Source organism: Solanum dulcamara, chromosome 8, assembly GCF_947179165.1.
Source record: "Solanum dulcamara chromosome 8, daSolDulc1.2, whole genome shotgun sequence".
Classification (NCBI taxonomy): domain Eukaryota; kingdom Viridiplantae; phylum Streptophyta; class Magnoliopsida; order Solanales; family Solanaceae; genus Solanum; species Solanum dulcamara.
The window spans coordinates 339,843-367,379 of NC_077244.1; the positions used below are offsets into that span (position 1 = coordinate 339,843).

Genomic DNA, 27,537 nt, shown 5'->3' on the forward strand with positions numbered 1-27,537 from the left:
CATTAAGTATAACGACATGTAAATTACACATGTTATTTTAGTTTTTAGTATAAATTCAAGGATGAAATTTTATAATTAAAGTTATTTTGGAAATTTACGTCAAAATATTGGTTGACTCTAAAATATATTAGATGAAAAAAATTCACGAATATTAATAGTTAACCATGATATTTGTTTGTATTTTCAGGATTTATAGTTATTAAGAAAATGGAACATAAGTTTTGTGGCACAAAAAATTAATTAGAAGTAAATAAAAACGTTTTAAAGTCCACATTTTTAAAAAAACGAAAGAAACTTTCCCCCGTCCAAGAATTCTTCATTTTTATTTTGGTATCATTTTTCCTCTTCTTCAACACTCTTACAAGTAACAAAACAAAATACTAAAAGAAAGAGATAAGAAAACTATGAGTTGGTTAGTTACAAAAGCTAAATATGGATGGAATCAAAAATATATAATTACTGAAACCATCCCAAAAATTGGCATAGGAATAAATATTTTGAGGTTAAAATGGTCAAAATTTGAAGCGCTAACAACTAACAAGTGATAACAACCTTGGAAAACTCAGTATCGGTTTCTATCGTAGTTAGAGGTTGTTGTGAGGCGAGGAGATCCTTGTGCCATCGAAGATTTGCTTCAATCGATCGAGAAATAACTATATCTGCTCTTATAGATCATGTCACCTACCTATAAAAATGGTGCAAGTACATCCTCAGTATGTTTTCTTTCTCACTACTGGTCTCTTCACTTCTTTCTTTGCTGACACTGATGAAGACATTCCCATCATGACTTGGTATAAATCCTTCAATCTGAAAGAAAGAAATCGAAACAGACATTTTTCTAACTTCGTTTAACGTCCATTAGAAATGAAACTAGAAAGATAAAAGAAATAGATCAAAGAAAGTTTCCCAGATACCTTGGCATCCCAATGAAAAGCGCAATTACAGAAACTCCAACAAACAGAGGGTACACAGGAGCCGGAGTTAAATCCTGGAATCATGGGAGATGGGAGACAGGACAGACGGGGCGAACAACATCAGTATCATCACCATAAACAATAAATAGAATATTGGCTTCCAATAATTCACCAAAGTGAAGATACATTTGATACACAAAGTAAAGAATTACCTGTTTCTGGTGATTGAAATCGATCTTGTACTTGAGCGGACCCACATGAATTTGAGAATTTTTCTCTAAATCAACCTCAATAACATCTGATTCAAATTTGTGGGTGCTTGAAGGCAGAGATGATCGGAGCTGCACAAGGTGCTTACCCTTAGGCAAGTCCTTCACCTGGAAAAAGTTTGAGAGGGGAAGTGGGAAGTTGTACTCAATCTTCGACGGATCAGCAGCAGATCTGATCTCCACATGGACATGTGAGTTAAACTCTTTGATTCTATGCCCTTCAACATGGCCACTTAAAATTGTCCTCTCTGGCTGTTCAAATACTATGAAATCCAATCCCCTAGAGTCCTCAGCTCTAACCTGCAAATTATATGAAGTTAGCACAAGCAAAAAAAATAAGTCAAACAACTGTACCTTCAAAGGGAGAGATTAGATAAAATTTGCTATCTCGTATTTATAACTACTCCCTCCGTCCCATTTTATGTTGTACCCTTTCCTTTTTAGTCAGTCAGGAAACAATTTAATTTTAAAATTCCTCTTTTACCCTTAATGAAATGATTTACAGTCACACAAATATTCGAGGATTGTTTCTTCCTTTTTCTCTTAAACTCCATGCCAAGTCAAACGGTGCCACATAAAATGGGATGGAGGGAGTATAACTAAACAAAATAAATACGGGATGAACTTTGTTATCTCACATATAATATCTAGACAGACATAGATGTGATGCAGAAGTCCACAAAACTAGAATCTTGGCAAGAGCATGAAATAAAAGTTGCAATGTACATATTCTTAAAAAAGGGCAGCCCGGTGCACTAAAGCTCCCGCTATGCGCAGGGTTCGGGGAACCCGTTGTCGGTGGAGTGTTTCCCCACAGTTCAAGCCTTTGGACTATGTACCAATTTCATCAATTGATTCAATATCTTTGGCAAGTAGCAAGTATCATGGGACCTCATATTGGTCAGTTCATCTATAAGTAGACTAAAGAAGTACAAGCAATACTGGGCGGATTAAAAAAAAAGCTATTCCTGGTGTAAACCAACAATTATAAGATACTCCATATTTACCCCACTGTTCTTACACTTCTAACTGATTCCTCTTGCATATCCTTTACGGAATGAATATATTTAATTTAAATTCCTTTCAGTTCAAGATCAACATATAAGAACAATCTAAAAAGGATAACCAAGTTTATGATTTCCTATTCACTCATGAAGAATGAAGATGAAAGGAAAAATGGCAATATGAAGTGTACCAACCTGAACGGTCAGAGACTCGGGAGATGCACGCTCAATCGTAGCTCCACCAGATGCAACTTTCCTTGCTACTTTAATCACATAAGTAGTATCAGGTAGGAGTCCTCTCAATCGGTAAAATCCTGTTGAATCTGTTACTGTCTCCTCATACAAGCCTTTTGACTTGGATCGAGCTTCTACTGAAACACCTTCTTTTGGCTGACCAGACAAGAGTGTAACAACTCCCATGGCACTGTAAAGAAGTTAAACCATCTGAGTCCAACAAAAAATGGTAAAGATACTGCAAATGACACGTCATAATTGACAAATCTCAGGTAATCCACCTAAGAGAGAACTGCTATTAAATGTGAACTCATGGTAGATATCAGCAAGAACTCAAATTTCTCTTCTTGCTTGTAGAGACTCCAGAAGAGTTCTCATGGGTCTTGAGCTTTCCAGATGTGTACTTAAATCTTACATTCTATGTCTTATATTTCAATTTAATCGGAAACGATATAAAGGCAATAGTCAAAATTTTATTGAACCTTACATGCCAATGTTGTTTTTTTCTTGTTAGTTCTTCATATATACTCAGTGCGTCTCCAGCACGTCCACTCCATCGATGGACATTTTAAAGGATAGACAAATTGAGAAAAGAGACAGATAAGATATGAAGGACTAATATATACTACTATATTATAATGTCGAATAACCATTTATTATTGCTAACGTATAATGCAAATATTTCCTAGTGTTTATTAGGTAAATTGGATGAGTTCAAAATACACTAGACCATCAAATGAAAAAACAGTACATATTTCTTGTGTCATTGCATGCCTGTCAATTGTCATATATTCTTTAACAAATGCTATCATTTTTTTAATTTTATTTTTTGATAACTGAGGAATTCCCAAGGGCCAGTGACGCATGGTTTAAAACTCGATGGACAAAGGGTTCGCTTATCTACCCTTCTCCACTAAAATACCAGGCTTTCATCTGTGAAAAAATTCAAATTCATAACATGCACCTAACCCACACCCACTAAGCTCTCACCATTAGACCAAAGCCTTGGGGGCACAATGCTTTGATTTTTAAAGGTAATTGATTGGATGAAAGCACCAAACTGGAGTGCTCATCTTTTAGAATAATCAAAGACCTCACACAACTCACTGACGTTAAAAGCTATGACGTTTGCACAACAGCACATTCCACTTATACATAAATATGTGTGTGTGTATATATATATATACCTGTATGCAACACGCGTTGCATGAAAGACGACTTCCTTTGACTCTCCAGAACCAAGTTCGATTGCCTCTGCTGGAGGGGAGAAAGCATATTCCTAGGCAAAAATTAGCAAGCATTCCCTCATTAGACAAACTATTACAATTGTAATATGTCTGTTGTAAAAGATTGTAAGCATCAACAAATAAATTACACGTCACTTGCGCTGGTTCATGGAAAGGGAATGAGAAGATTCATCTATCTAACCTAGCTTGCATTTTGCTAGGGTTACATCTGTACACTTGAAAAGGAATAACAAAATATTAACTTTAAATTGATTATATTTACCGAAGAGATGCATAACAGATTAACTGCTGTTCTCTGAGTAATAATTAACAGATCATTTAACATATATCTTTAGTACAGATCATTTAAAATTATTTGTTCTCTTAACACTTAGCAAGAACTATTAGTAAAGCGAAATTTGGATTCTAAATTTGAAAACATAGGAAAGCGAAATTTCCCACTTTGTGGGATTTCATTGGGTATGTTGTGTTGTTGTAAATTTGAAAACAATCAAACATATCTTGTTCAAGATAACAATACAAATTCACAGTTTGCTACAGGTTACTGTTCCATAATGACAATAATATGTTCACGGTAAAAAAGGGTAGCCTGATGCACTAAGCTTCCGCTATGCGCAGGATCTGGGGAAGGCCCAGAGCACAAGGGTATGTTGTACACAGCCTTACCTTGCATTTCTGTAAGAGGCTTCCACACCTCAAACTTGTGACCAGTTACATCAAGGCTCCCCTTCGACAATAATATGTTCACGGTATCATAAAATAACATTTAATAAAACTAGGCAAATTAGTTTGTAATAGAAACAACTACATATATGCTGTAAAGCAATAGCTGCTACTTGATGGTTAAGCAAGTTTCGTAATGTACAGATCTTAAAAGCCAAAGATCACTGTTTAGATCCCCAAGGAATCCATATCTCAAATGCAGACTCATAGAAACTATCAAGATAAGGGATAAACCAACATCTATATCCTACGATGATCAGAATAGCCTAAAATTAGAAGGAAAAATAAATACCTTAAGCAAGGGTCGGAGATAGAAACTCCCTGGAAATAAGTCTCCAAATACAAAAATCCCACCAACACCTGATACTGTATTGTTCCTGTAACCATCTTCTCCACTTAATGATAAGAGAACTGACGGAAAAGGCTCATTGGCATCTTCTCTAGAATATAAACGCACTGAAATTTGGCCCAGTTTCTGACAAGAAAAGGAATGAGGTCCAGCTTGCTTTACATGGTAGCCAGGCTGTGAATAAAGAAAGAAATATTAGGCAGCTCCACTAGAAAGAGAAAAGAAAGCTTATATTCTAGTCTAGTCCACACAACCTAAGTAGCAAATAAGCTCCAATAAAAATAGCTGACAACTTAAGTTTGAATGAAATCAAGGACAACTATAGCAACAAGAAAGAACAAATTTGCTAGCATTTTCATAATAATCCCCCAAATTCATACTTCTGGTCTTATTTGGCAGCAATGCATATATATCAAAGACATCCATACCATCAGTACAAATGCACCATATCTCATCCAAAAACAATAACATAACTCAAAAGGGATGAAGAGCCTGTTAATGATCTGGAGATACTATTGATCTGCTCAACAAAGCATTATGGAGAAACACGAATCGCTCAGGCAGTTATTATAAAATTTGTCAAGAGCATTCAAACCTTTGAAGCTTCAACACTATAACTTATATCATCATATAGAGGCCCTGCGACATATAACCCATCTGTCCCTGTGGTAGTTTCAAGTGCTAAATCGCCTTGCTTAAGTGGAGCACTTTGGCTGTCTCCTCCAGCAATTATTTTGACAACAACATCATTGAGAGGGGGAGAAACTGATCCTTCTATATACATCCCAAGTCGACCAGTAAAAGGAGGAATTGAAGATTGGCAGCCATCTTGCATCACGGCAACCTAGAGAAAGCAAGGAAAGACTTCAAAACTAAGAGTAGATACAAAAAAACTACTCCGATTGAAACTTGCAATTCCACATACATGCTGCTGTGTGGGATAAAATAATATTTTTTTCCTTCCATCATCCCTGAAACATGAAACAACAGTTAGAAATGCATGAATGGCTGAAGAATTACTACACTCGGCCATTTAAAATTCATCTATTCTTTATTGTGTGCAAGGCAATGTTTCAAAGCATTTGAGCATGTCAGGAAAACATTTCCCCAGATTTCCAAATTCTAAACATTCTGCCATCTAACTACCATATGTATCACACTGCAAAGTGCATGAAACAAGCTTGAAAAATACAGCTGAAAAAGTGAGCATATATTTTGGATAGTCAGAAACAGGCAGATGAAGATGCTTTATCATGTCAAGTCTGTCTGAAGGTTTTATTGTCTATACAACTCGTTCAAACTAGGACACTTACTTGACTCTCAGGGATACAAGGAATCCATAAAATAGATACATAGCTAAACAAAAGCAGATTTGTATTACAACAAAAGGTTACTTTGTCTCCCTTAAGGTATAAAAACAATCATGCGAGAACAATCAATACATGAACCTCTATCATAGGCAAAAGGTCATATTCTTAAAGTTCCTTATCAATCTATGTATTTTTGTTTTGAACAAAAGAAAAAAATGAGAGACGGAGAGAGAACGAGCTGCAGAGACCACAAAAAGAATAAAATCAAAATATAATTCACACACCGTGCATCTCGAGGAACAAAAGTAAATTTTCCTCCAGGACTAGCCCACATGGAAAATTCGTAGATGGCTGCACTCGATTGATCAACTCCGTAAGGCACACGTCTTGCCATTAGACTATCAACAACAGAACCTTCACTGTCCAAAATGTCGAGCGGTATATTCTCAGGCAAGCCCTCAACGCTACTAAATGAGCTTGATTCAACATGGACGTGACCCTTCAAAAGATAACTCTCGCCTTTCAAATAGATAGGCTACAAACAGAAGAAAGTAAATGAGAAGACATGCATGCTAAATGAAATAGTAGAATAGAAAAAATTCAACTCTAAAAGGATCTTACAGAAAGGTTAGGTGTGTCAATAATCACAGATGAACTCCCAAAAGAAATACATGAATTAGGAAAGCTCAGTTCATGCACTCCCGGAGATTCTACACACACGTGTTGAGAACCCTTCTGCAATTCAAGAGCCAGAAAAAGAAAATGAGCTTCTCGTGTTAGTTAGAAGATTTTAAGAGTTAACCTTTTGAGGTGGACTAAACCAACCTTGATGTTCAAGTTCATTCTAGAATCATCTGGTTGAGTCAGTAAACCATCCACATCATGGCTTGAGATTATGTTGACCCAGAAACCTTTTTGAACAAAATCTACCCCTTTAACATCCTCAGCGCCAACTTCTAAATCGATAAAACTCTGCTCCCAGCACCATTTATCTTGTCCTGATGATGCTGTTGGATAATTGTTTTTTACCTGAAAATAAGAACATCATCAAATGAAACTTCATAATGCATTGCAAACTAATTGAAGGAATAGATTAACAGATGCAATAGAGACTGTAATTTCAGCTAGACTACTTCTGGATAGAAATACTTCTTTAGAAAACTATACATGAATAGTATACATGCACTCCTTAATGCAGAAATAGGTAAGAATGTAAGGCTTGCAATGGTCAAATGCGATATTGTTACTTCAAAGCAGGAAAACAGAGGTTTGGTCATTAAGAGCTTAAAAATACAAATGGGATATTAGTTTTCCACATGGTTCGGTCTGGATTCCTAAGGTGCCGAGGAAGGTGTGCTTCTTCGTGTGATTAGCTACTAAAGGGGTAATTTTGAAGACGGAGAATCTTAGGAAACGAAAGGTTATTTGCATGAGCTGGTATTTACTTTGTAAGGAGACAAGGGAGGATGTGAACCATATTCTGTTAAATTAAAAAATTTATTCTTTTTTGAACAGGTAACATTTTTGTGTATTAATAACAAACAACACAAAGGGTGTATAGTCCCCCCTATTTACATCCTGATGAGCAAAAAATAAAATAAGCTCTTAGTCCTTAATCTTCGCATAAGGAATCTAGTACATCATAAATTGATTCTAACTCTTCCATTAAGCATTTCATCTTTAGTTTTTGTATATAATGGCTTTGTCATCAAAACAAACTTGGTTTCTTTCTCCCCACAGTCCACCAAATGCAAGCTGAGACAATTTTCCATCTCTCTTTCTGATTGGAGGGATTGGTATCACTGTTCCAGCATTTCAGTACCTCAGATACTCTTCCCGGCATAGTCCAGCTAATGCCCCTCAAGTTAATGAAAATCTTCCACAACTGGTCAGTCCAGCTGCAGTGAAGAAAGAGATGAGAGATTGTCTCTGCTTCCTTACCACAGAGAAAACACCTTGAGCAAAGATTGAAACCTCTCCTCATGAGTTTATCTTGTGAGAGTACAACTTCTCTAGCTAGCAACCAAGAGAAGCATGCAACTTTGTGGGGGATCTTAACCCTCCAGATCATCTTCCAAGGCCAAGTCCCACTCTGATTGTTTGAGGTTGTGAATTCTTTGTATGCTGCTTTCACTATAAATTTGTTCTGCTTATTCCTTAACCATATCAAGCAATCTGCCTCAGTTGATGTTCCTTTGAACTGTTCTATAGTTCCAAAATAGCTTGCTAGTCTATCAATTTCCCAATCATTTAGAGCTCTTGTGAAACTCAAGTTCCACCCCAGTTCACCCCAAACCATTTCAATTGTTGAGTTTTGTTATTGATCGAGGGAGCATATGTCTGGATAGAGCTGCTTTAGGGGGCCTTGCTCTATCCATTTATCATTCCGTAGATTTACTTTCCTACCATTACCAATGCTGAACATGGTTTTTGTTAGCAATATGGGCCACAAGTTCCTTATGGATTTCTCTAGACCAACTCCATAAGGACTATTGCTCGTTTTGGTAGTCCATCTTCCGTCCATACCATATTTCTCCCTGATTACCTTCTTCCATAATGGCTGGTCATCTGAGTTGAAGTTCCATATCCATTTCATCATTAAACTCTGATTCTGGATCTTCAAATTCTTAATTCCAGCACCTCCATTCTTCTTGCTGGTTAGACAAGACCCCCAATTGACAAGATGTATTTAATTCTTCTCACTGTTCCCCTCCCAAAATAAGTTCCTTCTCAAGGAGTCCAACCTTTTCATAACACTGGTAGGGACAGGAAACAGAGACATCATGTAGGTAGGCATTGCACCCAATACAGAGTTTATCAAGGTCAGCCTTCCTCCCATGGCTAAGTATTGGTTTTTCCAATTGCAAACTTTTTTTCACATTTCTCCAACACTTGAGTCCATATATTTATTGAATTGCTTTTTGCCCCCAGAGGTAATCCAAGATATGTTGTTGGAAGTTCCCCAATTCTACCTCCAAGGATGTTGGACAGGCTCTGAAGATCCCCCACTTCATTAACTGGATAAATAAAACTTTTATTCCAGTTGATAGCCACGAGTTTATGGAAGACATCTTTAGATGGTTTGGTGTTTCTTGGGTAATGCCAGGATCTGTGGAAAAGTTGGCGTTCAGCTGGAAGAGCGGAGCTAGGAGAAGACGGCACAACGCTTGGAATGTCACTCCTCTTGCTTTAATGTGGGTACTTAGAAAGAGAGAAATACATGCCTAGGCAACAGAAAGGACCCGCTTGAACACCCTTGTATATTAAATTAAATACAACCAATTTTCTTGGATAAAGGGAAAACACAAAAAAAAGCTATATGTAAACACAAAGTGTGAAGAAAAATTCATTCCATATACATCATCGACAAACAAATTAATAAAATGTATAAGTAAAACTTGTACTAGCTGTGTGTATGATGCTAACACAGTACTGAGAAGTAAAACCTATACTCATATGGAAAAGAAGATCTAAGTGGAGAATGCATCAAGAAAAATAAAAACCCAGGGAACATCTTAGAGGACTACTAAGTAAAGTATATTTCGAACAAGCGAATGTTATAATCACAAAACACAGCTTATTCTTAAAAAGAAAATAAAAACACAAACCTTTCGTCACCAGATATAGTTAGCTAATAACAAGGGGGATAAAAGCAAAGGAAAGACATTGGGAATACAGAAACACAAAGGGGGTAAAAGGCAAAGGAAAAGAAATTGGGATATAAATACACAGAAAGAAATGCAAAGGGTCCTAAACAGGAAGAACAAGGACATAGGTGGGGGTGTTACCTCAACCCTGTATTTACCAGGGAGAACATTTGAGAAGAAAAATTCATTACTCTCATTTGCCAAACCAATTGTCTTCTTATCGTCTTTATTTCTCCCATCCAGGCGCAGAAGAGTCAAAGAAACTGAAGAACCACATTTCTCCTTACATACAACGGAGCCATGTATACTTACTTGTGCCTTCAAAAAAAAAGGAGTGATCGACAAGCATTTCATCTAAACTTAGATGGACTGACTTTCTACTACCATATCCACAACTTAGATAATTAGTTTGACACGACATGAGAAGAATTAGCATATCTGCAAAGCAGTACTTAGTTGGCTTTGAAATTCTAATAACATAACTCAAATACCTGATAGAATTTGACATCCAATATCGGACTCCTGACTGAAACATCAATATGAGAAGGAGAAAATAGAAGCTCTTTAGCGTTCTCAAGTTTTGCAGGGATTGCAGATAAGCGATAATCACCAGGAGGAACCTGTGGTAAGTTGAGATAAAACATTAACTTGTTTCGAACAGAAAATATTGACAAAGTTTTTAAGTTCCATTACATCTGAGGATGATGGTAGAAATATCCACTCTACACAAAGCTACAAGTTCCTCCTTTGTTCTTCATTTTACCATCTAGACCCATAACATCTTCCCCATTTTAAACATCAGTTTTTACAGCTGCTTATCAAAAACCCACTTACAGAACTTCAAAAAAATTGAAAATCTGCTGGCCCCAACATATCTCTAGTTTCCTCATCTCTATATTCTGACCACTTTCGTATGCCACCACCTTTCCAGTGGCTACCTAGAGTTATTTTATCATATCTGCTGTCTTTTGCTGTTCCAAATCACCATCAAAACTAACCTAGGAAACAATAGAATAAACAACAAAACCTACAATAATCAATCATCAAATTTTCTCATCACTTATGCCGCCGAAGAGGTATGGGGTCCTGCTTGTTGACCAACTGGTCATTCTAAGGAACTTTTGAAAACTTTATCAACATTCCTCTTGAAAAAAAAAACTCTGACCACGATCTTTTTGTTGTCTTTTAACTACCTTCTATTGAGAAATTGGTGGTTGGCAGGCAAACTAAGGCAAGCTAAGTCCATAATTTAAGAGGAGAAGGGTAGAGGGGTGGGTCTCACTCCCGAGTTTGGAGGGCTGCGGTTGGCCCAAAGGGCTGGCTCCATAATGATTTCTCGGTCACCACTGCAGGACAACTATAAATCTGTGGCACATGTTCTTTTGTATTTTGGGAATAACTTGGGTAATACCTAGTTCTACTTTGGCACTGTTGAACAATTGGTGGAGTATTGGGAATAGAGGTGGGGAGGAGGACTGGTGGAAGATCATTCCTGCTTGCATTTGGTGGACAGTGTGGAAAGAAAGGAATGGTAGACATTTTGAAGGCACTAGCAGTTCTATCGAGAAAATTAGGATGAATTGTCTTCGCTTGTTCTTTTTTTGGTGTAAACAGAATATGTGGGGGGAAGTAGGAGAGTTAGTATATTGAATTGGCAATGTATAATTGTATAGGGTTCTAGGCAGGGGTTTAAGCACCCTTTCGATGCTTGTAAAGTTTCCAACTTGCACCTTTTTCTAGGGTAGCTAGGTTTTTATTGAATAAACTGTTACTTGTTTCTCGGTCACCAAACATAAAATAGAATTGGTGAATGGCAGTACTTTCATGTAATTACTAAGAATAAAAAAACAAAAATTGATGTTTGATGATAGACCAAAAATTGGAAAAACAATGTCTTCTATACAAAAACATCAGAACACAAAGTTGAGCAATGAAGTTGAGTTGTGTCCTCTTTCACCAAAAAGCTTAAGCCTAAGATACTAGATATGGAGAACCTAAAGCCTCATCATTCCCTAACATAAAAAATTAGCAATGGAGAATGCAACAATCTTATCTCATCCTTCTCTAACCCAAAAATCGTTCTCCACGTGCCAAAGGATACTTTTTTCACACGCACAAAGACGAACAGAAATATGGTTAAGCAACTCTCTTATGTATTAAAAAAAAAGCAGAATATATACTAGATTTGACGCAAAATTAGAAGATTCAGCTTTTTCCTTCAAGCTAATTATCCTATTACTCATCGGTTACTGACCAGTTGGTTCTTCTAGATCACTATTGATCAAATTGACTTCTGAAGACAGCATACCGAGCTCCCTCCAACAATACCCAACCCACCCAAATAAAGAAATGACAAGTCTTAATAAACAAGCACCAATAAATAATAGATTTCTTGTTGTGCACCCTCCCACCCCCTCCTGGGAGTCTGAAAAAGTATGTTATTGATGGACCCTACAGATCATGCTTTCCCCTAACGGGGCTACTGTGACAGATACATGCCATTATATATTTGATTATCCAATTTCACCTGAACAGCATCCTATAACAGTGACGGAAAGTATTCAAGAAGCAGAAAAAAGTAAAAATAATATTCACTTTGCCATACCTCAAAGCAAAAATGGCCACTCTCATCAGTAAGTTTCACTTGAGGTTTGACGTTTTGTGGGCCATGAGTCAGAGCTACCTGCATGAACATAACCATTTGCAAGAAGATAATGGAAATATCAAAAAAAAAAAAAGGGTGCAAATTTTATCTAAGTTCTGACCGTGAAACTGAACAATTAACAACTTGGGATAGGTGCATGATACTGACTAGTAAGGAAGTAAAAAACAAGTATCAACAATCAAGCCACTAAAACACACCAACCAAACTCATTTGACATAAAATTATACGTGCATAATTGCTAACAGTCTATCCCACAAAGTGAACTCACCACTCGTAAAGCAAAAGGATTACACAGAAATGTCCAACCAGCATAACAAACTAATTTCAGATTTGAACTATGTTTCATGTGCAAAACACCAATACCCTCAGAAAGTTGCAAGTTTGATAGAAGAACAGAAGAGAACATGATACCTTGGCTTTGAATTCGGAACTAACTGTTTGTGCAACACCACATACATCATATGATGCAGCTTTGATGTCAGAGATAGAAGCCATATTAGGCAATACCTATAAAATCATAAGGATGGTAGAGGTGGAACCACCAAAAAAAGGGGGCAGTTAGTAACAATTTGGAATAAATGACCATATAACAAACTATCTGCACTAAAAGGAGATAGATCTTGCAAATCATCATTCTAAAATTCTTAAACGACGAAGTTATAAGCTTACCAAAAAGTCAACGAGCCTGTCAAATCTGTAGTGCGCCTTCTTTGCTTCTATTGTGTATCGTTTAGACGTGACCTGGAGATGTTTTGCAAGTCAATCAAATGCAAAAAATAAAAAGAAATATGGGCTATGAAGCATGCACATTAGAGAAGCACAAACGTGAGATTTCTATTGATGGTGAAGCAACTATCCTTACAATGAAAGCAACGCCCTTGAGCTGATCAATAACTATTGCTTCTCCCTTTCTTTGTGATTGAACCAATATTTCTCTACTTGGTCCTTTTTGGACTTTCAGGCTTAGACTTGCCTTGACTTCTATTGTTAGTTTCTTAGTGACAGCTACATGTGGATGTGGGGGTTCTTTATTTTGTATTGGGGCATCACCTGAGTCAGCAAGTCATCTATATAGAGTGGCATCCATAACTTTCAGCAACCTGATATCTTCGATCAGCATTTCAGCAACCTAAGTTTTCTGAGTGTCAAATCAGATACTTCCCGTTGTAACCCCTTAATCAGTCCTATTTGGCCTTAATTACTAGTAATGTCATAACTTCTGTTACTTCAAGGTGGAAACTTTTTATAGGAGCAGATTAACACTTTTAGGCAAATTACTGCAACCTATGTCATCTATGAAATCCGGACAGATGATTGTACCATCTTTACAGTGAATCATGGCAAACGATGTGATAATAGAGGCAAGTCAATGTCAGAGAGCTGAAAGAGAAAAAGGTTGACATATATTCCACAAGCATCTGCTATACTGTTCATATACAGGGAGTGAACTTCATATGGCCTTTATGAAGTAGGTTGTGAGTACACATCATTGAATGCTCAACTTTTTCAAAATATAAATTGTCAATTCAAAGGAAACTTAATGATTTTAATTGCAATAAAATATTTTTTATTATCACATAAATATATTCAAAAGTTGCAATAAAATCTTTATTCAAATAAATCGAATGAAAATAAAGATTACTTCAAAAGCAACAAACATATTAAATGTTTGCAAGAAGTGAAAATTGCAGACAGAAATATACAAAAGGAAAATATTTGAATATCCCCGAGGTTTTAGAATATTGTGCCCCCTACCGTAACCCTCGTAAAATCATTATTTTCATATATTCTAGCAAAACCCTGCATCTTACACCATTTCAGTCAACTCAATCAAGCATTTGAGGAAGTGAAAGGCAACAACAACATCATAACCAATGTAATCCCACAAGTGGGGTCAACAAGGAAGTGAAAGGCAAGGTATTGAAAACAAGGAATAATGATACTACTTCTAACCACACCGGATAGCAGACATAGCTTAAAGGCACAATCAGATATTCTTACTTTTACCAAATAGACAACCACAGAAAAGACTGATGCTAAAGACAATCTGGTAGTATTTACAACAAATTGTCAATTCTTCAATGTACAAAACTTTGAAGCTATAACATAGCTGCAAATAGAATTACCTGGTCAAGCTTGTAATACCCTTCTTTATCAGTGATAGATTTTTTTTGTCTATCAACTAAAATTTCAACACCCTCAATGCCATTATCATCTCCATCAACCACACGACCCCCAACAGAAAATCCAGTGACCTATGAAAAAATAAAATGCAACAACTTTTTGACCCATTCTTTTGCTCACAGAATTACAGGGAGAAACTGATGTATCAATGATTCTAAAGGACAAATACTCGGAACATGTGATAATGCATAACACTTGATCCAACCAATTTGTCAAGCAGAAAGAGTACAGTTACTGAATAAAGCATCCGATCCTCTACCTTAGGTTTTACAGGAGAAACAATCAAGGAAAAGATTAGAGAAGAGTACATTATGGCACTAGAAGAAGAAAATATAACCATCCGGGTATAATAAACTAGCTTGGAGTGTAAAGAACATATAAATATAGATTGGTCCTTTAACAGGGTGTCAAAAATGGAGGTGAAAAGGGCTCTGCATGCTCTTGTGTGCAGTAACCAATAATTTATTAAAGCAATTTCATTTTTCATTGGCTGATCATACTTTCTATAGAAAATGGCTGATTAACTCAAATAGTATTTCTCATATAAATATGTAGCTTTCTTGATATGAAAGAGAAATAAAAAGATTGATGTTCATATCAAACAACTACTCACCACAAAAATACTTTTCATTTTCATAGTATCTTTTTATTAGTGCTTGAAAGATCTTTAATGAGCTCTCTGCAATATAATCTTCATCAATTCAACTTTCAAAAAAAATCCTCTAACTAAATGGATGTGTGCAATTATATAGTGCACAATGAATAATTTCTCCAAGTGTGATTAACAGAGTTTGAGTCTTTGAAATGGCAGTTGCAATTGAAAGATTTAAACAGAAGCAGTCAAACTGGTTCTAATACCTTGTTATTAAGACATTTTCTCACCAACAAAAGTAGCAGCAAAGTGAAGTTCTTACATACTTTTCAGCAGATACTTGACCAAAAGGACAATCTATAATTCCAACATAATAGAATAGAGGCCCATTTAAACCTTGGTAAGAAGGAAACAACGTGCAATACTATACCTGAAACTTTTCCGGCACTACTACATGGTCATGCTGAACAGATATCGACATCGAAGAAGGTGAAACATCAAAAACTGTGTTTTCACCCTTGTAGAAGGGTATAAGCTTGTAAACCCCTGCAATTAGTTCAACAGATCAATCCTTATAATCGAGAAGAGGGGGTAAAGGTGATGATAAATGGTATCTTACCCAATTAGAGAAGGTAGATACTCATACCAAAACACAGTTAAAATGTTGAACAAACCATCTACTACTCGAACAGCAATAACATATTCTTGATTTTTTACTTTTTCTTCATCAGTTTCTTCTTTTAGTTGACCACACGGCACGGAAAAAATAATAGAGAAGAAGCATTCTGAACTTCGTTTTCCGGCAGAAATCATTGTTAATATCCTATTGAAAGAAATGCAGAGGTAACTGGCTACGCAACACTCTTGAATGACCTCGCCAAACCCACAGCAGGCGTCCACTACTCCACTAAAAGTCGCTTTGCGAACTGTGTGAAAGAATATGAAAGACCAGAAAAGGAGGACAACCAATCATCTCTTGCATGAACAGAATGAGTGAAGAGCTTAAGGCGAAAGGGTGACAGCTCAAAATGTCAGATAAAATGGAGAAACTAGTGACAAAGTAGACCCTATAAACAACCCAGCTTTACCTAAATCCTTGTCATTTAGTTCTAGTGAATCAAAGGGGATATGATCGAAGGTACCAGAAGTGTGAGTATAGAGAGCCCTCTTTGGAAAACTTTTAGAAAGAAGATCATATGCATCCAACCAAGGGAAAACCTTCAATTTGGTCGCTTGAATCTTTTACTTCTACACTGCTTCAGAATTAGCAACATCTTTTGCATCAACTTGTAGCATTCCCAGTCACTTGCCTCTAGGATAACTTCGTTTATAGCCAGAAGTAGAAAGAAGAAAGGTGACATTGACAGGCTAATACTCGAGGGAAATTGGGCTGAGAAAGGTATCTCAATAGCGAGCATTAATTGGAAAGCCTACTACAGAAGGTCTTTAATTAAATTTATTTCTGTGAATTAAAATGGCCACACTCCTTTTCAGGTTATGCATTGTTCAAGAGAAGAGATCTCACTGATATGGTGTGAGAGGAAATTAGTAAAGATGAAAACAGAAATATTGTGCATGTTGCTATTAATAAGACTCTACTTCTTTAAATCTGGTCATATCCTAGAGGCCGGGAAAAAGGTCCTAGAGACACTATACCCCAAGCCTTTTGTGGACTCCTGCATGGTTCACTTATTGAACTTTGCTCAGGAACATTTGATCGACTAGTAATTTAGAGGAGGGAAATATTCTATAACGAATGCCACTGCAATAGTGAGGGCATGGGGAATGCCTTAATGATAAAGATACATCATGAATCACTCTATAGAAGGCAAATGCAATGATGAACTTTTTCCTTTGAAATTGCTCCACTTCTTCCATTGTCATTGATAAAATTCAACACAAATTTTCATTTTTGGGGACTGATACAAATTCTTCAAATTTCAAACTTGGTGACATTGTCTCCTATTATATTGAAAAACCTCCCTATTTCTACTTTTCTCTTGTCAAAATGGTAGTAGTGGGATTGGCAAATCATTGCACTTAAGGCTCAAGTTGTATCCTCAGAGTAAAATTCCCAAATAACCATAGCTACAATTCAAGAATCTCTCTCTCTCAATAAAGATTTAGGTGTACTCACTTCAATCTGTAAAAAAGTTGACTTATAAGAGACTTAACCAAACAGGTAATTAAGTGCAATTTTCTTACTCTCTCATTCAAAATTTAAATTGCGTGAATTGTGACTTAGCTTAGAGGTTTGAGTCCTGCGTCATGCGAACTAAGCATGATATTTAAGTGGAGAAGGGTAGAGGGGTGGTGTAACACCTCGGAAGTTGGAAAGTTGAGTTGGAAAGGAAAAGCCCAGAAAATGTTACTGGTGCCAGTTTCCAGGAAGCCACCTACGGACTGTACAAGGTCCAATGGTTCGCAGAAGGCAGTTATAGGAAGGGGTCCTGAAAAGTTGAAAAATGTTAAGTCTCAGAAAGTGTTCTACGAGCCCACCTAAGGACCGTACAAGGTCCTACGGTCAGTAGAAGGCTCCCGTAGAAGAGATTCAGAGAGTTGGGTTCTGAACTTCAACAGGACGAGAGGGTCTACGGCCCATAAAAGAGGACTACGGACCGTAGGAATGGTTCGTGGAATTTGATGGGATTATTGATTTTCTGAAGTTGACCTACGGACCAACAGGACAGTCCGTAGGAGGACCTACGGGCCGTAGGTGGGTCCGTCCGTACATTCCCTCCGGCAGTTATTTCTCAGGGTTATTTCAGTCTTTTCCTACCCATTTAATGCCTATTCTATGTCATTTCTAGACTATTCCTAAGTCTTATAACTACCCTTACCTTTCAAATTATTCCCATTCCCTCTCATTCACTCGAAACCCCAAAAGATCTCAAGTCTTCTTCTCCAAGGAATCTCTCAAGTTGGATTAGGGTTCTCAAGCTTCAAGTCTCCTCTTCCAATTCCAAAGCTAGAATTTATAGAGGTATGTGGGAATTTCATCCATGGAGTCCCAAAGAATCTTCAAATTTCTTTATAATTTCTTTCAAAAATCTAGGATTTCTATGATTATGCTATGGGTTCAACCAATTATCATTTTATTTATTCATATTGATCTTCATGATTTGATCTTAATTACATGTTTTCAAGGATTTTTACATGAACCCATGCTATATGAATATGTTGATTTTGAAATCAAGTTTTGAGACTTTAAGCATGCATCATGAATTGAAGAAACTATGATTTTAGGATGCTTTTGAATGAAGTATCAATATGATTCTTATGAAAACAATGTTGCTTCGGATTGAAGTATTCTCATTATGAAAGACTTCCATGATTTAGCCACTTCCGATTGAAGTGTGATTTTCTATGAAAAGTTTATCATGATCTAGATGCTTTCGATTAAGTATCTCTTATGACTTGATTATGTTAAGGTTCATGATATGTTGAAAGGAACTATTCTTATGATTTAAGTATTTTATGATGAACTTGGTATTACTAGAATCTTACCATTTCAAAGACTATGATATGTTTATGTATGATATTTCGCTGAGAGTTTACCTAGCACCAAGTTGGACTAGTGGTGATTATCCAGGTCTCAGAACTGTGTGTCCCCGTAGGATGTCCCAATTGAACAATCAGCTTAAGCTTAGTGGATCCACAATAGCTTATGTTCATGATCCTTACCTTGGCAAGTAGGACAATCTCTTTTCGGTGTGGGAGCAAGACATCGTGCTCCATGTTATAGCTCGCATGATTTATGTTGATTAACGGTATCTCTCACTCATGTTATGATGATGATTTTCTTACGTTATTGCATTGACCATGTATCATGTTTTAAAAGATGTTTTGAGGAATTTATGTCATGCTTTAGCTTGGTCATTGCATTATCATGCTTCACCTTATGCATTGCATATTCTCCATACTCAGTACATTCCATAGTAATGACCACATACTTTTGCCGATATTGTTTCATAATATAGGTTCCGACACTCCATCTCACGCCCGCGGTTAGTATTGGATCTATCAGCCTTGCACTACTTGGTAAGTCCTCATGGTTCGCAGACATGCTACTGATGAGTTCCTATGTTCATTTCAGACTATACTTTCAGTTTCAAATTTTAGAGTTAGCTAGAGACATGTCCTAGCAACTCACCTATGTTAGTAGAGGCTTATGTCAGACTTAGATTCCGCTTTATTGTCTTCTGTTCAGATTTTCTATGTTATAATGAGACTGTCATTTGAGATTTATCTTCCTCTTTTCGATTCATTTGATTATGTTGTTTATCTTAGTGTCATGCTTATGTCAAGTGGCTTGTTTAGGGTCTTTCGGAATCCTATTCGCCATGCCACGCCTAGGGGTAGTTTGGGTCATGACAGGTGGGTCCACAGTCCCTCGAGTTTCAAAGGTTGTGGTTAGACAATCCAAAATGTGCTTAAAACCCAATTTGACCGGCTTACAAGCTTTACCCAATCACCATCTAAAATATCTGACAAAGCTAAATGATATGTTTTAAGTTATGGATGCAATGACCGGAATTTATTATAATCTCTTATTTCATCTCGCATGTCTTATTTTTTATATGATTTTCAAGAATACAAACCCATGCACTTAAAACTTCCAAATATTTATATAATGCTAGGAAGCAACTTACACTTAAACAATTATAATTACATATAGCCAAATCAAAAGAATTACACCAACAAAAATAAAAGTTTTACCACAAGGAATGGATTTCAACGAGAAGATTCCATTAGCATCTGTCACATTGTGGCAAAGTGCTTCTCCTAATCCTGGATCACCAGGTGAATTTTTGGAGCCCTTAGGGCAATCAACCTTTGTGACATCATCTGAGTATAAGTAGATGTGAACTCCCAATATGGGATTTCCCTGAAATACAGCTTTAAGATTAGAAAACATAAAAGAATCTCAACATACTATTATTTGGAACAAGAGAAGCTACGTCGGAGAGTCAATAAAGTGTTGGTTTCATAATTGCTTGGTATCACAAAAAGGGAATTGGGAAACAAATAGCAATTGTTCGCTAATTCATGTCAATAACACTAGTATGATCCCAAAACAGATATATGTTTGTTGCCTTTGCTTCATAGTTTGTGCACTTTCATTTGAATAAGAAAACAGTCGCCAGAGTAAAACTATAAGATATCAGAAGGCAACATCAAAAGAATAAAAGTAACATCCAAAAGAAAAGAAAACCCTATATCTATTTGCCCTTACATTTATAGGTATATCACATTGATGCAGTACCAGAAAGGGAAACCAACATATCAAGAACGCTGTAATCATCCTTTTTTCCCTTGACATGGAAGAACTTTATATCCATCTCAATCAATTATCTGGATAGTCATCTTGAGAAAGCAAAGCTTATCTTAAGATTAACAGAACTTATTCCGCAAGATTACTAGATTTTCAAGTTCTTCGTCTCCATAAAATTGGTTAGCCTACTAGGAAATTAGGGTTACTTCAACTATCTAGAATTATTTTTGCAATGTTTAACAAGAAGGTAATAAGAGGTATAAATCCAAGCAAGCTTTAAAGTTTATTTTAATTCCTAAGTTGCATGTATTAAAGAACAGGCTGGAAATATCTATCTCACGCAAAATTAACTATCTTTTAATAAAACACTTCCTTCGCCTATTAAACCGGTGCAAGGAAGTAACTTTTCATTTCCTTTACTTTTTCTTTACAACATCACTCTTTTTTTCTTTGAAATGGTAAGTATTCCTCTTTACCACATCACTTAGGAATCACTAACCACATAACTTGCTTGAAATAGAATAGGACCATTTTATACCAAGATAGCCATACAACATGGTCTCATAAAGAAGTTGGGATTTCATCTCTCACAGCTCACTAGAGGTAGAAACAACCTTGGCTATTAAGATCTCCACCTCCTTCCCACATTTTCATCACTTTTAACTATGTGAGAGAAGACATAAGTAGATACAATTTTTTACGATCGAAATATTCCAAATACCTCTAGTCAGTTTTAGCAATGGTCTTGTCTTGAATTGTGTGTAAATATAGTTCAAAGTGAAATGACTATGAAATACAGAGTGTGCAGAACTAAAAGGTATCCTTGACCCATCAATTTCTTAGAAGAAATACATGGAATCTGTAACAAGTCGCAGCAGCAAACTGTAATATAAAACTTAAAACAGAAACACAGATCAAGTAATTACTAGAGAAACTCACCTGAGCAACCACAGATCCACGAATATCATAACCAGGTACAAAGAAGAAGTCGTCCAATATTCTATTTTCGAAACCCAACTCAATCTGCAATGAGAACCAACATGGCAGATTCAAGTAATTATTCAATCAGTGTTACTTATTCCAAATGGATGTACAGTAATTTAGGAAGTAAGATATAGTAAACGAAGTCGATGGGATTACACAGAAAGAAGAAATAGTAATCAAACGAACATGAGGGACTCAAAACACACCTCGGCCGATCCTCTAACTTGAACATTCAAGTCATGACGTGATGCACGTAATTTGTACTTCCCTGATGAAGATCAATTGGTACATTGAGATTTGTAACAGAATAATTGCATGTTAAGCACACATGGAAACTATCTATTCATAAACTAAGCGTCATAATCATACCCATCTAAAAAGTAGCATCAGAATCATGCAGTTGTTTTTTTATGACAAGGGAAACCCGCAACCGCTACCCTTTGGGTGTGCCCAGGGTAAAACCCCGCTCATGCAATTGTTCAATCTAAATATATAGATTATTTGTATTTTCTCATCTAAATATATGCACACTATAAAAAACAACCAAACAACTTTTAGGTTAACATACCGGGTATAGCGTTTGTGAAGGAGTATGTTCCTCTGGGTGTTGAGGATGCAGAGGACACAACATCACCTGTGGGAGACAATAGCTCAACATTCACATTTGATGGGCCTCCATCTTTCAGAGAGCAGCTCTCCCCACCAACATTTCCCACGATTCGTCCAGATACAGTGAACCTGCAAAAACAGTGACTCAAGAAAAATTAGCATGTAGAAAAGTGGGTAGTCCATAGTGCACATTCTATGGAATGTATTGATAAATAGCTGCGTGAGAAACAAGATAAATAATGTAAAAGATTAAAGTTCCCCCTCCTTTGTTCTTTGTTTATGGAACAAAGGATCCAAAGACTAATTTCAATGTTAAAAGAATAAGGACAAACCCCGTGAACCGAAAATTTATATCTTCGTTGCCATTGCAGCCAGTATGATCAATTGCAACAGGTACCTACAGAAAGATCCTCCCTTGGTCAGATACACCAGCCAGAAAAAGAAAACTATGAAGGGGGGGAGACCAAATTCAGCTGCTAGTAAATCAAGGAAAAGTGTAAATGCTAACAAAATTATCATCATTATACGATTTAAGACACTCAACTTGTTCAGGATCCCATGACCATCCCTCCGGTCCATTGACTTTGATCAAGAAAGAACCCTGCAAAATGATTTCAATACGATGTGAGAAATTCTTTCATTTCACAGAAAAAAAGTGAAGTGAGAGCACCGATGGCAATGAAAGGAAGTAAATATAAACCAAGAAGACGGGCTGTGAATGGACTAATAAAATAGTTGTTAGAATCTTGTATATCTAGGATATTCTAGGATCTTATAAATATAGTATAGCTTGAAATTATGTTTTTGATTCTCTTTGCTTCCTAAGAATATGTACATCTAGTTATTTAAACCCAATGGTTTGAGGGAATAATCAAGTTGAGTTGCTCTCACTTCTCTTTTCCTTTGTCTTTTTTTGACGAAGTAAAAGTTTCATTGTCGGCGTCAAGTGGATGCATAATAGTTACAAAAGTAGAGTAGCAAAAACAACTTATCAACTCCAGTACATATCTATTTAAGAGCTAGGGAGCTGACAAAATTCAAGAAGGTATAAATTTATTGGAGACAAATAAACCCAACTATACAAAAACATAAGACATCTAGCTTTTAAAGATTGGTAGGTAGTTGATATTCCACCAAAGCATTTCATATTCCTTTCATTCCAAATATTCCAAAAAATGGTAGCAAGTATCATCTTCCAGATTCTCTTGATGGTGCTATCCACTTTCCAGCAACTCCAGCTCTCAAAAACATCCTGATATTCTGTGGCATGACCCAATTTAGTCCAAAAAGTGTTATAAACATACTCCATAAATCTGTTGTCACTGGACAGTGTATAAAGAGGTGGTTGTGTGACTATGCTTCCTTCATGCGCATATAGCATCTGTTTTCCATTTGAAACTTCCTTTTGGCTAGGTTATCTTGAGTCAGACAACATTTGCTTTAATGTGGATAGTTTGGAAAGAGAAAAATAGTAGAGCTTTTGAAGGTGTAGAGTAGAGTTTCTATCCGTTGAGGAGTAGTCTCTGCTCCCTTATTTTCTTTTGGTGTACAACAAAAGTTCCTTGTTGTATAGATGATTGGGCAGAGTTTGTAGAGAATCATATCTTGCAGATTTTTTACCTGTTGGTATACCCCTATATACGGTCAATTTGGAGTAGAAATAAGTGGTTCACTATCTTAGCTTCATTCCCACGTATATAGCATCTTGAACAAAGGATGATTCCTCTTTTTATCAAGTTTTCATGTGTCAAAACAGCCTTTTGTGCTAACAGTCATGTGAAGCAGGCGACTTTGTAAGGTATCTTGACCTTCCAAATGTGTTTCCATGGTCAGTTAGTATTTTGTGGCTGTCTGATTCAGCATCTTGTATCCTGTACTGACCTTGTATAGCCCTCTACAATGTCCATTCCACCACAAACGATCCACCCCTTCTTGCATTCTAGAAAAGTTTCCAGAAGTTTGTACAATTCAGCCAGTGTTGGTATCTCCCAATCATTTATCATTCTTCTAAAGCTCAAGTCCTAGCCAGTGTTATCAAAGGTGCACTTACGCCCTAAAGTGAGGCTCAAAACGCATTGAGCGCTTCGCCTCGCTTAATGTGCGCTTCAGTATCGTCATCAAGGCTCTAAGACATACTTTTCCTTGTGAATGAACATTTCCTGAAGAGACGACGCTAAACCATTGATATTTCACTTTATCGTAAAAACAATCAATTTCTTTGTCCATATATTTGTTATTCATGCTTATAATTTCTTTTTTGATAAGCATAAATCATAACAGCCAAACACATGTTATATTATACCCATATGATGTGTTACATTTCATCAAAAACATGTGTTATATTATACCCCATACATCCAATTTTAGTTCAGTGAATCAAAGATCTACCAATAAAAGTATATCCACCAAATAATTTTGTCATTATTTGACCCTCTTATTATAATCCTGACATAAGAATCTTCATACAACTTGTTCACCAACCAATCTACCTCTAAATATCTTGGGCTAAATAACTTATTCCTCAAGAGATTTCAGTTGCCTTCTGTATATAGGCCCTAGGAAATCTGGTTGTCTTGAGGCATAAACCAATCTTCTAATTTAAGGACGATTAAAGTGCACCACTAGCCTCAAAACACAAGTGACAACATAAGTTCGTCGACTTACCAAGAAAGAAGAAAAAAAAACATAAGCTTTTCCAATAAAATGTGCAACTCAGTACCATCGGGAAGAAGTACCTTATCATACACTGGAATGAAGTAATAACCATTAGGGGCACAATGCGTTCTTTCCTTCACCAAGCCATCCAATGTGCGAAGCTCAACCTGCATTAGAAAAAACATATGATTGGAAGCTCTAGTGTGTTGTCCTTATAGGATTTAATTACACTGTGATGTGTAAATTGGCAAAGGCAGACTGAAAATATAAGGTATAGTGGCATACTACAGCACCCATCAGCACGGTGTATAAATAACTGTTCAACACCTGTTGAACTTATGAAGATAAATTGGAAAACCCCAACACCAATCACTGTGCAGAAAATGCCAACCCTTTTTAACCTAGGGATGCAATGCATAGGCCCTGGTGCACGGTGCTAATATCCCATGGGAAAAAAAATTCACACATAAGCAAAATGTAGCATATAATAGAACCAAACAATGGTAAAAATAAAAACAACACTTAATCATTTAAGGAAAGGGCCGTGGGTTAACTGTCAAGAATTTATGATTTATGCTTATCAAAAAAGAGGAACAAACTTATGGTTTATGATGATAAAAATTGACCTCCTTTTCCCTCAGCACTAATTTTTCAATACATGAATAATAGTATGATCATACTCTCTATCAATTATGAATTTGTAGCATTGATGAACTTCTTGGAATGTAGTCTCTGACTTTAATTTCTTAACTGTCATCATCCAATGTAAGATGAAACATGTATACAAAATAAACAATTCATCATTATGAGATATTATACAAAAAAATTCCTTTATTGATTTATATGTGTCTAATGTTAAATTGAAAATACATGAAAAATGCTCAAGCTCCTAGGCTTAGTTTCAGTGATTACATAACAGGATTTGCTTTCCCTAAAAGAACCCCACCTCAAGGAGGAACATAAGTATTAGCAGACTTGAATAGTTCTTTGTTTGAATGAACTATAATGAAATTCAATCAGAATAGCAACTTGAAAGGGGAAATCACTCCTCAGTTATAGAATATGAAAAGCAAAACCGAGCTTTAAAGGCTACTCATCCAACAAGGAGGATAAAGCTCCCTTTTTTATGTCAGTACCAAGTACCAACAAAGTGAATATATATGATTCATCTAGCAGACGTCATCTAGTCTGGGATTGATGTTCAGTTGATTGATACTACTAGGTGCTCATAAGGTGAAAGAGTAAAATACAGGAGAACAAAAAATGCTTATCAATTAATCAGTAGTTGCCACATACAATGATATTAGAATAATCCAATTTCGGATCACTTGACTTCCTTGACTTGATCAGTTCCGAATTCGCCTACAGCAAAAAAAACGAAAAATAGAAACAACCCAGATCAGTGTCAAACTCTTCACCTACTAAAATCAATGGACATTAACGAAATACTAGAAGACCACTCAGAATCTTTAGAACCCAAAAAACGTTTTTGCATTCTCTTATTCGAAATCAACTAATATCCAATACCCAGAATACGATGTAAGTGTCAATCTCTTCACCTACTAAAATCAAATTGACATTAACGAAATACTAGAAAACCATTCAGAATCTTTAAAACCTATAAAAAAATTGATTTTGCATTCTCTTATTCGAAATCAACTAATATCCAATACCCAGTATACGATATAAGTGTCAATCTCTTCACCTACTAAAATCAAATTGACATTAACGAAATACTAGAAAACCACTCAGAATCTTTAAAACCTATAAAAAAAATGATTTTGCATTCTCTTATTCGAAACCAACTAATATCCAATACCCAGTATACGATATAAGTGACAATCTCTTCACCTACTAAAATCAATCGACATTAACGAAATACAAGAAAACCACTCAGAATCTTTAAACCTAAAAACAATTTTGCATTCTCTGATTCGAAATCAACTAATATCCGATACCCAATATAGGAAATAATCAACCCATTAACCCCTTTACAAAAACTAGCTCAACAAGCTTCAAAGACAGAATTTTTTTTCATTCCAAAATCAAAAGAAGTTAATCAAGAATCGAGCAAAAGAAGGGAACTTTGCTGAAATCACCTCGACAAATCCCCCACATCCTTGAATTGAATCAGCAGCGGCAGTAGCGGAAACGTATAGAAAAATCAATATGATTGTGCATAAATAGTAGTAGCTGGATGCCATTGCCGGCAAGAGAGGGTATCGAAGTCCCTTAGTGATTAGCACAAACAGATCTTGCGCTGCTCAGTTGAGCTTTGGGGGATTGGTTCTCTCTGCTGTGATGCACAAGGGTTTTGCCTTTTGTACAGAAGACCATTGAGGTAGGGACTCAAAGGACCAATATTTTATACTACTAGCCTATAGTTGAGTGTAGCCTATAGTTGAGTGTCAAATAAAGGTGTCCATCAAAAATTAGATTAAATGGGATAGACAAAGATAATTTTGGAATTAAATCCTCTGCCTTTTACTTACATATATTAAGTAAGAGTTGTATTTATTGAATATCTCTATCACGTTAAATTTAAATCACTTGAACATTTTTTGCCCTCATGGCACTTTATTTGTGATTTGGGAATAAATAAGTGCGTGAAAAACATTTAATTAGCTATTTAAAATTTAAAAAAAATATATCTTTCGTCTTCCTTTGCTTTGTTCCTATCACTTTCTCCACCTCACAACTAGGAGCGATCACTACCTCTGTCTTTAATGTCGCGGCTTGATCTTTTTTTCTAGTACCGATTATGCCTATGAATGACAAACTTGCTAGCCAAAGAAGGCCACAGGGGATGAATTTTTTGTGGAGTGAGCAGCTCCACTTTTGTTTGTTTTGAAAGCTTTGAAAGTAAATAAGGAAAG

At 36.2% G+C, this 27,537-nt stretch overlaps 1 protein-coding gene across 1 annotated transcript; it reads right to left on the bottom strand.

The window, feature by feature from the left end:
- Positions 1-295: 295 nt before the first annotated feature.
- Positions 296-27,052, bottom strand: LOC129901646 (uncharacterized). Its single transcript, XM_055976895.1, has 27 exons — positions 26,761-27,052; positions 25,958-26,023; positions 24,742-24,828; positions 22,551-22,607; positions 22,339-22,403; positions 21,966-22,135; positions 21,604-21,665; positions 21,353-21,436; positions 19,858-20,026; positions 15,569-15,684; positions 14,489-14,617; positions 13,032-13,103; positions 12,774-12,869; positions 12,303-12,380; positions 10,189-10,317; positions 9,839-10,015; positions 6,876-7,079; positions 6,672-6,785; positions 6,335-6,585; positions 5,666-5,711; positions 5,336-5,584; positions 4,684-4,914; positions 3,609-3,700; positions 2,383-2,611; positions 1,127-1,483; positions 915-988; positions 296-807 (listed from the first exon to the last, which is right to left on the bottom strand). Exons 1-27 carry the CDS (start codon positions 26,863-26,865, stop codon positions 711-713), a joined length of 3,606 nt encoding a protein of 1,201 aa, XP_055832870.1. The 5' UTR covers positions 26,866-27,052; the 3' UTR covers positions 296-710.
- Between the last annotated feature and the right edge of the window lie 485 nt (positions 27,053-27,537).